Source organism: Arvicanthis niloticus, chromosome 1 (genome assembly GCF_011762505.2).
Source record: "Arvicanthis niloticus isolate mArvNil1 chromosome 1, mArvNil1.pat.X, whole genome shotgun sequence".
In the NCBI taxonomy this organism is placed as follows: Eukaryota; Metazoa; Chordata; class Mammalia; order Rodentia; family Muridae; genus Arvicanthis; species Arvicanthis niloticus.
The window spans coordinates 5,395,688-5,411,130 of record NC_047658.1 but is presented as its reverse complement, the minus strand read 5'-3'; the positions used below and the strand labels follow the sequence as shown (position 1 = coordinate 5,411,130).

General features: G+C 42.0%; 1 protein-coding gene across 1 annotated transcript in view; it reads left to right on the top strand.

Moving 5' to 3' along the window:
• Nucleotides 1-223: 223 nt before the first annotated feature.
• The window catches only part of LOC117717022 (cytochrome P450 2B9-like), a 51,941-nt gene continuing 36,721 nt past the window's right edge, over nucleotides 224-15,443 (top strand). Inside the window, exons 1-2 of the mRNA XM_076930208.1 lie at nucleotides 224-394; nucleotides 1,814-1,939. Of these exons, the coding sequence (XP_076786323.1) occupies nucleotides 307-394; nucleotides 1,814-1,939 (214 nt within the window). The 5' untranslated portion in view covers nucleotides 224-306. The remainder of the gene's footprint in view (nucleotides 395-1,813; nucleotides 1,940-15,443) is intronic.

Here is a 15,443-nt window from a genome sequence, read left to right as displayed (position 1 = left end):
ATGTGTTGCCCTTTCTCCCCTACTCTACATTACTATTGAACTGATTAGGACATCTTATCAATCAATACAGACTCAGTGATGCAATAACCCTTCAACTCTTAGGTCCTCAGAAGGGGAAGTGTGGCCAGAAGAGGAGGTGGTTATTTACCAATCTGTTACTAAGTGTTTTAACAGTTTAACAGTAACTTTTGTGCTGGCTAATCATAACCCTGTTACCCTTATGCTTGGCAGCTTCAAGAAAAACATGGAGATGTGTTCACAGTGCACTTGGGATTGAGGCCCATAGTTGCGTTGTGTGGGACACAGATGATAAGCAAGGCTCTGGTGGACCATTCTGTGGCTTTTTCTGGCCAGGAGACAATTGCTGTGGTTCAGCCAATTATGCAGGACTATGGTGAGATATTGGACAGTGTGGAGTGAATGATGTGGCCGAGGAAAGTGAGCTTGAAATGTGAGGCTCTGGGTAATTTCTGGGGATTCTCTGATCTGCAAATGTAACCTACCCACCTATGCTACTTCTCCTTTCCTCTTACGTATAACCTTGGCCAATGGGAAACCCTTTGCCAATTTGCTGGAAAACCCTTTGCCAATTCTCTCTGGCAACTATGAGAGACTTTGGGATGAGAAAGCTGAGTGTGGAGGAGAGGATGAAGGAGGAGGCTTGATGTTTGGTGGAGGAACTGAAGACATACCAGGGTGAATCTCAGAAAAAGTGTCCAATTCTGTTTGAACAATGACAGCCTCCCAATCACCAGGGTTTGTTACTCTATCTGGAGTACAAAGGCGGCAGGCGGCAGGCGGCAGGCGGCAGGCGGCAGGCGGCAGGCGGCAGGCGGCAGGCGGCAGGCGGCAGGCGGCAGGCGGCAGGCGGCAGGCGGCAGGCGGCAGGCGGCAGGCGGCAGGCGGCAGGCGGCAGGCGGCAGGCGGCAGGCGGCAGGCGGCAGGTCCTGTGGCTTCTGGAACACCTGAGACTAGATATATGAGAAGTGATGGAGGAAGACTGGCAGATGGGAGTGGAGTGTGCAGGGCTTGTGAATCCACACAGGCAATTTCTGAACCTTTCCTCGTCCTTTCCTGCCACTGGGAGTTAACTATCGGCTCAGAGTCAGAATGGTGTGTCCCAGTCAATGAGGACCTAGGGAAGGGGCCAAAAGAATGAAGGGACAAGAGACACGAAGAATGAGAGTGAGTTGAGGGATTTGATCAAGCTCTCAAATTTTAATTTTAGTCAGCATGATGTAAAGGCATAATCAAAATGCTAAGTTTAGCTAAGTCTCATTGCTTACGGCTATCCCATATCCCCATTGCCTAAGATCATCCCACTATCGTAACTGGCTTCAGGGAAATACAAGGCGTTTTATAAGTTCCTGAGACCTGAGACGGAGAATGTTCTTTCTTAACCTTGAACTTTAACTGACTAGGTTTTTCCAGAATAGCAGGTAATTTCATGGGTTTCGTTCCCTGAAATGATGACCAGGGAGGAGGTGGAGTATGAAGTCTAACTACCCACATTCTACCTCTGAGTCCCAGAATCCTCATCCCAGTTGTGATTAGTTTAATTCTATTAAGAACTTAACCTCACTCCTATGTATATGAATATCATCACATCTTCTACATAGCACTGAGGGAAATTAAATAAAATGGTACAAGTGTCACTGAGCATAGGGACTGGCTCATCATATGTGCCAATGGGGTAGCAGGTGTTGTAATTCTTTGAGTAGTGAAAGGGGCAGCCTCACAGAGGTATGGCTGATGCCTAATGTTCCTCAGGCCCTTGACCCCATGTCTCCTATCCTGCCTTCTCATCTACCAGGAGCTCCCCTGGATCCCACCTTCCTCCTCCAGTGCATCACAGCCAACATCATCTGCTCCATTGTCTTTGGGGAGCGCTTTGACTACACAGACAACCAGTTCCTGTGCCTTGCTGGAGTGAGTGATGGTGAGCAAGATGGAGAGACTTGAATGTAGAAATACAGAGTACATACCTAAGAAATGATAAAGTGGGTGATGTGGGTATAGCCAGACAGTAGAAGACTTGGGTTTCATGCATGTGTCCAGCTGTTTATATCTTGGGTGAGGTGGCACACAACATAGGCAATTCCAGCACTTGGAGGCAGGGAGATGAGAAATTCAGAGTGATCCTCAGCCAGACTTGCTTATATGAGACCCTGTGTCCAGAAACCAAACACCCAGAAATTAAAACAAAGACACTTCAGCAAAGGAGATTGTGTGAGAGAGCAGAGAAAAGGAAAAGGGAGACACAGAGAATGCAAGAGAAAGTTTAGAGATGGACTGAGAACTTCAAAAGCATGCATGTGTGTAATGTACATGCATGAGGTGAGAGAGACAGAGAATGAGAGACTGAGAGAGTAAGAGAGTGAGAGAGGTGTGAGAGTTTGTGTGTGTGTGTGTGTGTGTGAGAGAGAGAGAGAGAGAGAGAGAGAGAGAGAGAGAGAGAGAGAGAGAGAGTTTTGTGTGTATTTTCATCAAATTTGGGGACCTAGTGTTAGGGATGATGGTCCCTTGGAGTTTGTAGAGGACACACTAAGACACCAAGCTCTTGGCACAAATGAGATGAATTCCTCTGGAGATACAAGTAGGTGGTGAGGCTTCAAAGGCAGAAAAGCAGCAGCAGAAGCAGCACAGCAGCAACAGTAGCGTCAAAGGAGGAGTTTCCGTGAGTTGTTGTTTCTAAGGGGAAATAGGGAGTCTGTGTATGGTGAGTTCTTAAATCCTGACTGCACATTACCCAAATAATTAATTTCAATTGTTGAACCTTGGTGTTTTGTCTCAGGAGTGAGTCAGTAGCCAAATGAGGGAATGAACCTTGTAAACTGGCTTTAGAAATACAATCTAATGGTTTAGCAAGGGGAGAAAAGTCAAAGACAAAACTTACTGATACCATGTATGCCATGTATGCCATCCTGGGGCCTGCCAGCACCCTTCATTCTCACCTTTTTGCTTGCTTGCTTGCTTGCTTCCTTCGTTCCTTCCTTCCTTTGTTGTATTTTTAAATTTAATTTTATATTATTATTTTTTCCTTATGCACTTTACATCCCATTTACTGTCCCCCCTCCTGGTCATCCCATTCTACAATTGTTCTTACATCCATCTCTCCCCATCTTTTTTTTTGAATTAGTGTCTTCTTGGGGCATGGTGGGAATAATCTTCTTTTTTTGCTTCTTCTGGAGGCTGCCAGGGGGAAGACTGTCAGCTGGGGGTGGGGGTAAGACTTGGTCTTATCAAATTCCTGGGTAAGAATTTGTCTACAAGATATTTAGGGTTGCTGTATAATAAAAGTGTACATATTTAAGTCAAAGCTATTATGTTACAGTAGCTGACCTGTCTTCTGTGATTCTTTGAGGCCAGAAACTGCAGTTTCTTGCACTTAGCACCTCATCCTAAAAGTAGCAAAGCATTAAGCCTTTACTATCTCAGCAGGAACTGTTGGGCTCTAATTTATGACTGCTATTCTGAGGTCCCAGGAAGAAAAGACACTTAGAGAAGCTATTATAGAGTTTATTACTAAGTTTAAAAAGCTTCCTGTGAAACCTATCTAAGGGAAAAGTGGAAAGAGCCTAAGTGGGGAAAGGAAAAAACTGTAGTAAGGGAAAAATTCTTCTAAGGGAAAAATTCTTCTAGGAGAGGAAAAAGGAAAGGAAGGAATGAACCTCTCTTGGTCTTTGTCCTCAGTACTTATACATCTTTCAGAATACATGATCACATGTTACAAAGTTCATCACAAGTTCACACCAAAAATCAAATCACTAATTGAAATAGAAGTTTACAACAGAGAATGTTTTCATGCATATCCATTAGGAGTAATTATCTGGCTAAACATTTATCACCTGTTTAGTTCTACAGGTTCATTGAAGGTTTAAAACTGTAAGTTATTAGTGAAGATTTTTATAAATAAACCCAGGCAATATTTAATCTTCTGTCTTAGCACCTATAATAAATCATTAGTTCCCTTTTTATGACCTGTGGTTAATTGTTTTACAACCTCTTGGATTGTGCTCTGAGTAGGAGAAGGTCTGGTTACTATCTAAGAGCAATGAACTGGTGACACTTGGGAGACTGGCAGAGTTCCCATCGCAATTTTGACTATGAGAAAAGTACCTAATAATAGTCCTGTTATGAAAGAGCTTAATAATCATTGATATAATTATAGGAATTTTTATAGGATCACCATTAAGACGTAAGAAGTCATCTGTTTTTCTATACAGCATCACTACAAGACAGTACATCTTTGTGGATCTGCAGAGATCTGCTCCAAAAGGTTGTGCTATTGCTCAATGATTATTATATCTGTTTAATAATAATAAGAGGAAAAGCATATGTAATACATTTTTTATCCATTCTACAGCTGAGGTACATCTATGTTGTTTTGAGTTTCTAGCTATTAGAAATAAACTCCTATGGACATAGTTGAGCAAGTGTCTTCAGAGGATCTTGATACATCTTTTCAATATATGTCCAGGAATGGTATAGTTGTGTCTTGAGGCAGAACTATTTCCAGTGTTCTGAGAAATCACAAAAATGATTTCCAAAGTCGTTGTATAAGTTTGCATTCCCACCAACAATGAAATAATATTGGATCCACATCCTCACCAGCATGTGCTATCATTTGAGTTGTTGTATGTTAGCCATTCTGACAGGTGTGAGATGGAATCACAGAGTTGTTTTCATTTGCCTTTCCCTGATGACTAAGGACATTAAACATTCCTTTAATAGTCTTGCTTTTAATAGAGTGCAAATCAATCCATTCTTATCCCCTTGTACAAAGCTCAACTCCAAGTGGATAAAGGACCTTCACATAAAACCAGATACACTGAAACTAATAGAAGAGAAGTTGGGGAAGAACCTTTAATACTTGGGCACAGGGGAAAAGTTCCTGAACAGAACACCAATGGCTTATGCTTGAAAATGAAGAATTGACAAATGGGACCTCATAAAATTGCAAAGCTTCTGTAAGGCAAACTACATTGTCAATAAGACAAAACAGCAACCAACAGATTGGGAAAAGATCTTTACCAATCCTACATCTGATAGAGGGCTAATATCCAATATATACAAAGAACTCAAGAAATTAGACCCCAGACAACCAAATAACCCTATTATAAATGGGGTACAGAGCTAAACAAAGAATTCTCAAGTGAGGAAACTTGAATGGCCAAGAATCACCTAAAGAAATGCTCAACATCCTTAGTCATCAGGGAAATGCAAATCAAAACAACCCTGATATACCACCTCACACCAGTCAAAATGTCTAATATCAAAAACTCAGATGATAGCAGATGCTGGAGAGGATGTGGAGAAAGAAGAACCACTTCTTCATTGTTGGAGGGATTGCAAGCTAGTACAATCATTCTGGAAATCAGTCTGGTGGTTCCTCAGAAAATTGGACATAGCATAACCTGAGGACCCAACTATATTACTCATGCACATATAACCAAAAGACTCTCCAACATATAAAAAGGACATATGCTTCACTATGTTCATAGCAGTCTTATTTATAATAGCCAGAAGCTGGAAAGAAACCAGATGTCCTTCAACAGAAGAATGGACACAGAAAATGTGGTACATTTATACAATGGAGGACTACTCAGATATTAAAAACAATGAATTCATAAAATTATTTGGCAAATAGATGGAACTAGAAGATATCATCCTGAGTGAGGTAACCCAATGACAAAGGAACACACATGGTATGTACTCACCGATAAGTGTCTATTAGCCCACGTGCTCAGAATACCCAAGATACAATTTACAAACCATATGAAGCTCAAGAAGAAGGAAGACCAAAGTGTGGGTGCTTTGGTCCTTCATACAAAGAGGAACAAAATGTTCATGGGAGCAAATATGGAGACAAAGTGTGGACCAGAGACTGAGGAAAGGCCAATCAAAGACTGCCCCACCTGTGGATCCACCCCATATACAGTCAACAAACCCAGACACTATTGTGGATGCCAAGAAGTGCATGCTGACAGGAACCTGATATAGCTGTCTCCTGAAAGACTCTACCAGACCCAGACAAATACAGAGGCAGATGCTTGCAGGCAACCATTGGACTGAGCATGTGGTCCTCAAAGGCACCCCCAGTCAAGGAGTTAGAAAAAGGACTGACATGGCTGAAGGTGTTTGAAACACTACAGGAAGAACAATAATATCAACTAATGAGACTACTCAGAGCTCCCTAGGACTAAACCACCAACCAAGCAGGAACACACTGCTCCAGCTGCATATGTAGCAGGGGATAACCTTGTTGGTCATCAATGGGAGGAGATGTCCTTGGTCCAGTGAAGCCACAATGCCTCAGTATAGGGAAATTTGATGGTAGAGAGCAGGTAGGTGGGTCGGGGAACATTCTCATAGATGCAGGGGAGAGGGAACAAGATAATGGGTTTTGGGGACCGGGGAAAGGGAAAGAGGGTAACATTTGAAATGTAAAGTAAATATCCAATGAAAATGTTTAAAAAAACTGCTTTCTATCTCATATTCCCTGACCCAGTCTATCTACTCCATTCACCACCTTTCTCTCTCTCTCTCTCTCTCTCTCTCTCTCGCTCTCTCTCTCTCTCTCTCTCTCTCTATCTCTCGCCCTCCCTCCCCAGACACAGACAGACTCTCTCTTTCTCTCTCTCTCTCTCTCTCTCTCTCTCTCTCTCTCTCTCTCTCTCTCTCTCTCTCTCACACACACACACACACACACACACACACACACCACACACACCGTGTTCCTGGCCAGCTTCTCTTTCTGTCTTTTTTTCCCCTTTTTTCTTCCTCCTCTGTCTCCCTTCTCTAAGTTCTCACTTTTCTTTTTTCCCCAAATAAACTTCTTTTAACACAGATCAGTCACATGATGTGATTTACCAGGGTAACACTTTGGCATGGATCTGCTAAGTACCCCCCTTTCTCCAGCCTGACACTGTGTTAAATTTCTTAGCATCACTTTTAAACACTTTCTGAAGTCCTCCTGACCTGGAGGCTCCTTTAGTTCAAGACTTCCCTCATGGGGCTGTAGCCAGGTTAAATGGGATTGTTCAGGCAAGGCAGCTGGGACAGACTCAGTAAACAGGGACCTAGTGCTGTTTGTGTCTCAGAGGGTGCGCCTGCTCTCTAGTGTCTATTAAAGAAATCGCAGGTCTGTCTCACCTGAAGAGAAAGGCAGAAAAGCTTCACATTTCTTCAAGGCCCCATTAGCATCCAGGAAGTGCTCAGTTGTTCAGAGTATTGTGGGTCATGGAGAGCTAAACTCAGGATGGGGTACACCTCAGTTTTCTAGAAGTTATGAGATACAAAGATATTAACATACCCCGACTCCCATATAAAAACAGTCAGTCCCAAGTATAACAGAATGCAGGGAAAACACAGACAGGATGTGGTTGGTGATTCGGAGCATAGAGTATGCTCATGGAGTAGCGATGAGGAATCGCAGCTGGTCTCACCTTGGGGAACAGGTACCCTCGGAACATGGTGTCTTTGGTGACTCTGTGTGGCACTCCAATAGGTGCAATATCTGAAAATCTCTGAATCTCATGGATGAAGGCATCAGTGTATGGCATTTTGGTGCGATCATCAAGGGTTGGTAGCCGGTGTGAGCCGATCACCTGATCGATCTCCTTTTGCATTTTCTCTGCCAAGGAAAGTTGGAAAGTGGAACTGATTTACCGGCTTTGTAGCAATGATATTGTATTCTATCAGCCAATGACACAGGTAAACGTGCAGTAAGGAAACTCTGCTAAAATACTGAGACCTTTCAAGGGTACAAACCACTGTCCCATTCTTCAGTGTTTGTCTCTCTGTGCCCATGTTTAAAACTGTTTTAAATCTCTCCTCCATGAGCTTCAACCTCATTGCAGCAGGGTTTTACTAAAGAAAGAAAAATAGACAGCAAAGGACGAATGCACAGGGAGACTTGAGAGCATCTGTAATGAGGCAAAAATGTGAGGGGGAGAAAAGGAGATATTCTCATCCTGGCAATGAGTTGACAACACACACGCACACGCACACCACAAGTTTACATGGAACACTATATTAATAACTAGAAGCTTAGTCCTCAGATATGTAATAGAGTATTAGGTAGATTAGTAAATTAAGCCATCAACAGATGCATGTAGAAATGAATACATTAAAAAATCAATGGATAAATGAATATATGGACAAGTTCATGAGTTAATGAAATGAACACACTAAGCACTGGATTATATATTCAACTGGATTATATATTCAACAGATGATTCATCTGGTGGATGAATGGAAATAGAGAGTCAAACAAATTAGGAATTCAAAGGCCACTTAGTGAAAGGATTAGGAAGTTCAATCTATTGATAGGAGAGATAAGTGTATGAATGTGTCCATGGCCAATAGTTTATTTAACTCTGGTGATCAAATGAACAACACTTACATCAATTCATTGAAATAAATAAATGAAATGTCTATTTTGGTGTTTAAAGAATCGATAAATACACAAATAGTCAATCAGTTGAATTATAAGTGGTTAACACAGAAGATTCAAGTGGTGTTTGTGTGTGTGTATGTGTGCATGCCAGTGCATGTGAATGCATGCATGCATCTGTGTTTGTGTGCACGTGAGTACTTGTGAATATCTATCTGTCTAGTATGAAGATAGAAGGATGAGTGAGTTAACATGTCTTTGGAGAGACTGATGTTTAGTTCTGTGAAGATGACTGAAGGGAGAGGCTGACTACATATTCATTGATGGGTGGACAAATACGTGGCTGAATAAGCAGAATAAGTAGATGGAAGAAGAGGTGGATGTATGAAAGATGAATAATAGATGAATGTAAATATTGAAGAAAGGCAGGAAGAGATGAAGGGGGGAAGAAAAGATACATTAGTGGATGCATGGTTGGATGGATGGATAAATAAAGGGATGGATGGAAAAATGGACAGAACAATGACTGAATGGATGAGTGACTAGATAGATAGACAGATGGTTGAATAAACCTTTAGTGATAGGAGAAAATAACAGAAAACTTGTCAGTTGAATGGTCATTAACACACCACCCACACCACTGTCTTAATATAGAACTAGAAGAAAGCTTTCAGCATTCCAGATTTAAGTGGTCCATGTCTCATTCATCCACACCTGTCCAGGCCAGCTGGACAATCAAGTGGGACCCTCAGACCCTGTGGAGAGGACTGAGATGCAAGAGAAAATAAAAAGGCACAGCACGTCAAGGAGTCTGATCAAGCTGGCAAAATGTTTATTCACACCATTTACATATTCTAAAAACAGGATATGGGGAGGGGTAGGAAAGGAAAGAGGGCTTTGCAGGTGGAGGAAGCTAACTGCAGCTGTGGGGCCTAAGTTATTCTCACAAAGCCTTTCCATTACCAGGGGTTCTAAAACCATCTATCTAGCAGGATGTTGTCTAAATCTAGAGATCAGGAGGAAGGGTTACTAAGGTGGGTTGCTATGAGGCCTTGTTTGAAGTTCTGAGAACCGACAAGTGAATCATGGAAGGTAAGCAGAAAGAATAGTAGACAGGAGAGCCAAGGGTGAGTGTTTGCCAAGAGTAAGGCCTTGCCATGGCTTCCCACATCTCCCCCTTCCCTGTATAATAGAGTGCTGAAAGCATGGAGGGGAAAGTAGAGGCCTGATCCCCTTTGAGTTTCAGGCATTGCACTGAAGGGCTAAGCACCCTTGGTTGGGGAGGCTGAGCCCCAGCCTCCTGGGTGCTTTTTCAAGGGGACAGGAAGAGTGACCTTTGCCAACCCGTATGCAATCAGGCACGCTTCTCAGGATACTGTCTTTGAGCTCAATGAAAGAGGTATCCCTGCAGTACCTTGTCTCGCACCCTCCAGCATCACCCTTTACAGAGGAGGATCAATAGTAGGATGTCTCACAAAAACAGCCACTCTAGGGAATTTGGGGGGGTTGAACTTTGAAGCACCACATCGGGGCTGGCACTTGACAACTTCTGGAGTGGGTTCATCATCAGAGTCCAATTTTAGGTAATGGACCTGGAGTGGCTTGGCTGCCAGGTTGTCTACCTGGATCTTTATGAAAGTAGTAAGGCAAGAGAAGGTTCAGGGGTCAAAAGAAATGAGCAAGAGAAGGCCAATGAGAGGTCCAAGGACAGAAGGCAGTGAGGTAGAAAGCCAAGGCAAGACAGAGAACCAGTTCTTATACCAGCTCTCGCTTTTTTCTTTTCTTTTTCTCTAAGCCCTCTCGAACTCTGCACATGCTATCTTTCACTGCCCCTGATTTATCTGCAAAGAAGCAGCACTCTTCCTTTAAAGTGGCGCAGAGCCCTTTCTGTTGAAGGAGCAAGAGCTCTAGGCCTCATCTATTCTGAAGGACAACTTTAGCTAAAGAGGAAAGTGACTCACTAAGGGCTTCAATGCTGTACTGTAGCTCTCTAACATCTTGATCAATGGTGGCACTAAGCTCAGAGTAATAGTGGTTGGAGAGGACAAGGGAGGAAATTCCAGTTCCAGTGCCCACTGCCCCCAGCCCCAAGATGACTGCAATGGTCACTGCAGTGATGGGCTCTTGCTTTTGTCAGAGAACTTCATCGTGTCTTGAGGGTGAGGTCCAGAAAAGGTGCTCCTCTTGGTTCCATAAGAGGAAAAGTCATCTGAGGAGTAATAGGCTAGCTGCAGGAGAACCTGTACAAAAGATCTTTAGAAGCCTTAAAGGTAGGAAGGTGTATGCATGAAGTGAGTCCAGAGGAGCAAGGCTTGCTCATCTTGTTGATTTTCTCAAAGAATGAGCTCTTGGTTTTATTGATTCTTTGTATTGTTATCATGGTTTCTTTTTGATTGGTTTCAACCTCGATTTTTATTATTTCCTCCCATCTATTCCTATTGGGTGTGTTTACTTCTTTTGTTTTTCCTAGAGATTTCAGATGTAATTTTAAAGACTTATTTTAATGTATATGAGCACAGTGTCCCTGTCTTCAGATAAACCACAAGAGGGCATAGGATCCCATTATCCCATTACAGGTGGTTGTGAGCTACCATGTGGTTGCTGGGAATTGAACTCAGGAACTCTGGAAGAGCAGCATGTGTAATTTTAAATTCCTGGTATGAGAACTCTCCAATTTTTTTTTAATGGCACTTATTTGTCTGAACATTTTTCTTAGCATTGCTTTCATTGTGTTCCATAAGTTTGGGTATAATGTGCCTTAATTTTGTATAATTCTAAAAAGTATTTCAAAATTTATTACTATTACTACTATTATTATTATCTTACTTATTCACTTTACATTCTCCTCATCTAGAAAGTCTTTTATTTCTTTCTTTATGTCTTCTGTGACCCAGTGTTCATTGAGTAGATTGAGTGGTTCATTTTCCATGAGTTTGTAGGCTTTCTGTTGTTTTATTGCTGTTAAAGTCCAGCTTTAATCCATAGTAGTCTGATAAGGTGCAAGGAGTTATTTCAAGTTTCTTGTATCTGTTGAGGCTTGCTTTGTAACTGACTATCTGGCCAGTTTATGGGAAGGGTTCTGCGAGGTGCTGAGAAAAATAGATATGCTTTTGTGTTTGGTTAAAGTGTTCTGTAGATATATCTAGGGTCCATTTGATTCATAATGTCAGTTAATTTTATTATTTCTCTGTTATTTTTTTCTGGATGACCTGTCTTTCGGTGGGAGTTGCATATTGAAGCCTCCTCCTACTAATGAGTGTAGTTCAATGTAAGATACAAGGTTTAGCAATGTTTCTTTTACAAATTTGGGTGCCAATATGTTTGGGGAATAGATGTTCAGAATAGAGATATCATCTTGGTGGATCTTTCCTTTGATGAGTATGAAGTGCCCTTCCATACATTTTTTGATTATTTTTTGTTGAACTTCTATGTTTTATTAGACATTGCAATAGTTTCTCGAACTTGCTTCTTGGTTACTTATATTTTGTTGCTGGAAAACCTTTTTTGTCTAATCTTTTCCTCAGAGGTAATATCTATCTTTATTCCTGAGGTGTATTTCTTGTACACAGCACAAAGATGGATCCTGCCTTCACACTAATTCTGTTAATGTTTATCTTTTTATTGTTGGATCAAGTACATTGATGTTAAGAGATATTAGTGTCTAGTGATTTTTATTCCTGTTATTTTGATGTTGGTGGTATTAATGTGTGTGTGTGTGTGTGTGTTTGTGTGTGTTTCACTTACTATTTTTGTTATTATGCCATTACTTATTTCCTAGGATTTCTTGGGTGTAATGATCCTCCTTGATTGGAGTTTTAATTGTAGTGTTTTCTCCAGGGCTAGATTTGTTGGTAGATATTGTTTAAGTTTGGTTGTGTCTTGAAATGTCTTGTTTTCTCCATCTATTTTAATTGAGACGTTTCCTGTGTATAGGCGGGCATCTGTGGGTTTGTTTTTGAAGCTTCTACACATCTGCCCAGGCCCTTCTAGGTATTAGTGTTTCTCATGAGAAGTTGGGTGTTACTCTTGGCATTTTCTCCTTACAGCTTTTTAATAATCTTTCTTTGTTTTATAGATTTTGTGGTTTGATTATTATGTGGTAGGAGAACTTTATTTTCTGGTACAAGGTATTTGGTTCTTCAAGTTTCTTGTATGTTTATAGGCATAACTTTCTACAGGTTGCAAAAGTTTCCTTCTATAATTTTGTTGAAAATACTTTCTGGTCATAGCAGTTATTGGGATGGGGGATAACCTCAATTTTCTCTGTGTAATTGTCCTCTTGCAGGTAGCATTGGGTTGGGAAATGGAACTAAGTGGCGAATGCAAGTGTCTCAGCAGCAGTTTGATGTGTTCCTGGTGACTCAGCAAGTAGTGGATTGGGGTGTGTTGGGGAGGAGTTTGAATAATGGAGATCCAGGGAGTATAGCAGGATACTATAAGTAGAAGGCATGCCCTAGAGGACTCAGAAGACAGGGAAATTAGAGCAGGAAGGGAATTTGACCTATATCCTTCTGTATCTGCATGTCTGATTGTGGTGGTTTGAACATGCTTAGCCCAGGGAGTGGCACTATTAGGAAGTGTGTCCTTGTTGGATTAAGTGTGGCCCTGTTTGAGTAGGTGTGGCCTTGTTGGAGGAAGTGTGTCACTGTGTAGGTGGGCTTTGATACCCTTCTCCTTTCTGCCTGGAAGCCATTCTTTTGTTTGCCTTCAGAACAAGGTGTAGTACTCTCATGTCCTCCAGCACCATGCCTCCCTGAATGCTCCAATGCTTCCTGCCATGATGATAATGAACTGAGTCTCACAACCTGTAAGCCACCCCAATTAAATGTTGTTCTTTATAAGTTTTGTCTGCATAGTGGCATTTCTTCCTAATTATGGAAACACTGACTAAGACACTGATGAAGGTGGGTAGTGAGATGTCTGGACAATGGAGGGGTTGAAATATGGCTTTCTTTTTCTATTACATCATCTCAGCGTTCTGTTTTCCAAGAGCTTTACTGCTTAAACTTGGCTGTCTTGAAACTTCCTGTGTAGACTAACCTTAAACTATGATCATCCTGCCCTTGTTCCCTGAGTGCTGGTACACGTCTCCTGCCTTTACTAAAGAGCCTGTTGTAAACAAATTCAAAGTCCCATACTTGACACTCCAAGAGATGTGCAGTAGGACACAGTGAAGATGCTAGAGGTGGTAGGATAGGCAGTGATGGTGACAGGGTGCAAAGGGTTTTGTGACCATATTTGACAGGAGTCTCCATATTATGTTGGGATTTCTCTTCTTCCAACATTGTCAAATTACTTGAGAAGCTTCTAGACTTGTTATGAAAACAAACATGGGAAGTAGGTAGGGGATATATAATCTGGTAGACATACTGTGGTCTGCAATGTGGAGATTGGCAATAATGTAGATTCTGTAAAACCCATAAGTTCAAAAGCTGGGGTGTCAGTAAGGTCATGAGAGAGAGGGCTATGTTCAGCCAAAGACCTCCAGTCTGTGCTTTTTTTTTTCCCGATGAGATCCAATCAAAACTGGTGAGTAGATCCAGGTGTTAGAGGAAGATCCAATCAGTAGGGTCAGCTTGTAAGGTGTGCGTCTAGTCTCTGTACCTGGAGGTGAGATATAGGGTACTGACATAGTCTACATGAGGGCTCAGCCTCCTCTGTTCCTTTGATTCATCTTCCAGGAAATGGTAGGTGGTGTAAGGCCTTGAATGATAATGCAGGTGTGTGGGTGTGTGTGTGTGTGTGTGTGTGTGTGTGTGTGTGTGTGTGTGTGTGTGGAGAGAGAGAGAGAGAGAGAGAGAGAGAGAGAGAGAGAGAGAGAGAGAGATTGAAAGATTGTAAGTCTTCCCAACCTTCTCACAAAACACTATTCCTAGGTACATTGTTTTATTTCCCTTTTTTGGCAGTGGAAAACCTTGGAATAGTCTCAGTTGATTCCTTCTGACCAACATGAAAGACTTTGCACGGGACTAGGGAGCATGGATAATCTAATCAAGGTGGAGGTTTTGGATCTGGTTGTTCAACTCTTGAAATTCTGTGGTGAGTCTAGGTTTCTGTACAGGATTTGACCTTGTTTGGGGCATGGATATGTTGAGATTGTTTTCTAAAGATCCAGACAGACTGATGTAAAGACAGGTTCAGGGACAGTTCAGAGGAGGTGGAATGAAATGCTAAAGATCTAAGGATGCATTTAAAAATTTATTATTTAAAGATTTTATTTTTTGTGTGTGAATTTCACACCATGTACCCCAATCCCATTCTTTTCCTCCTCCCCTCATACCCACCTTCCAATACTGCAACATTCCCAATCCCAGAGCAAAATAAAAATGATTATTCAAACTGTACTTTGTCACAGTGTGTCCCACAGTATACCCTTTTGTCCACACATTTTTTTTCAAATGTTCATTGCAATCACTGGTTGTTCTGGTATGATACTTAGGACTTCAGATACTCTATCAACACAGGTACTTCACTGGGACTCTTTGAAGATATCTGTGTCATGAAGATCATGTAGTTTTGGATCTGTCAGATTAGCCCCCTTATGTACTCCAGCAGTTCATAGATGGCTTTGACCAATTCAAAGCTCTAGATCTGGGCTGAGAAGTATCTGAGTCTGTCAACTTGTCAGCTCTCCCACTCCTATGTCCTCAGGGCTGCTTCAGCAGCAAGCTCTGTTATCAGGGCCAGCTCTACCCCACTGCCCAGGTAAGGTGCCAGGCTGGCTTCCAGGTGCTGTAGCTGGTGAGGGACATAACCAGTTCTTCCAGTCTCATGACCCTGGACACGGCTCTCCTGTGTGCCATAGATGGTGACAAATGTGGAAAGGGAGGACTGTCTTTCCCTCATGTCTGCCACTGCCATGCAGACAAGAGGCAGGGCCAGCTCTACTCTGCTACCCAGACAAGTTTCAGGGACCTCCTGATTGATGCAGCCAGTGAGGGGGCAGAAACATTTCTCTTGATTTCATATCCCTAAAACCAGTATTCCTGCCTGTCATAGATGCTAAAGAGCATGGCTCAGGAGTGTCTCTCTCCATCTTCCACAC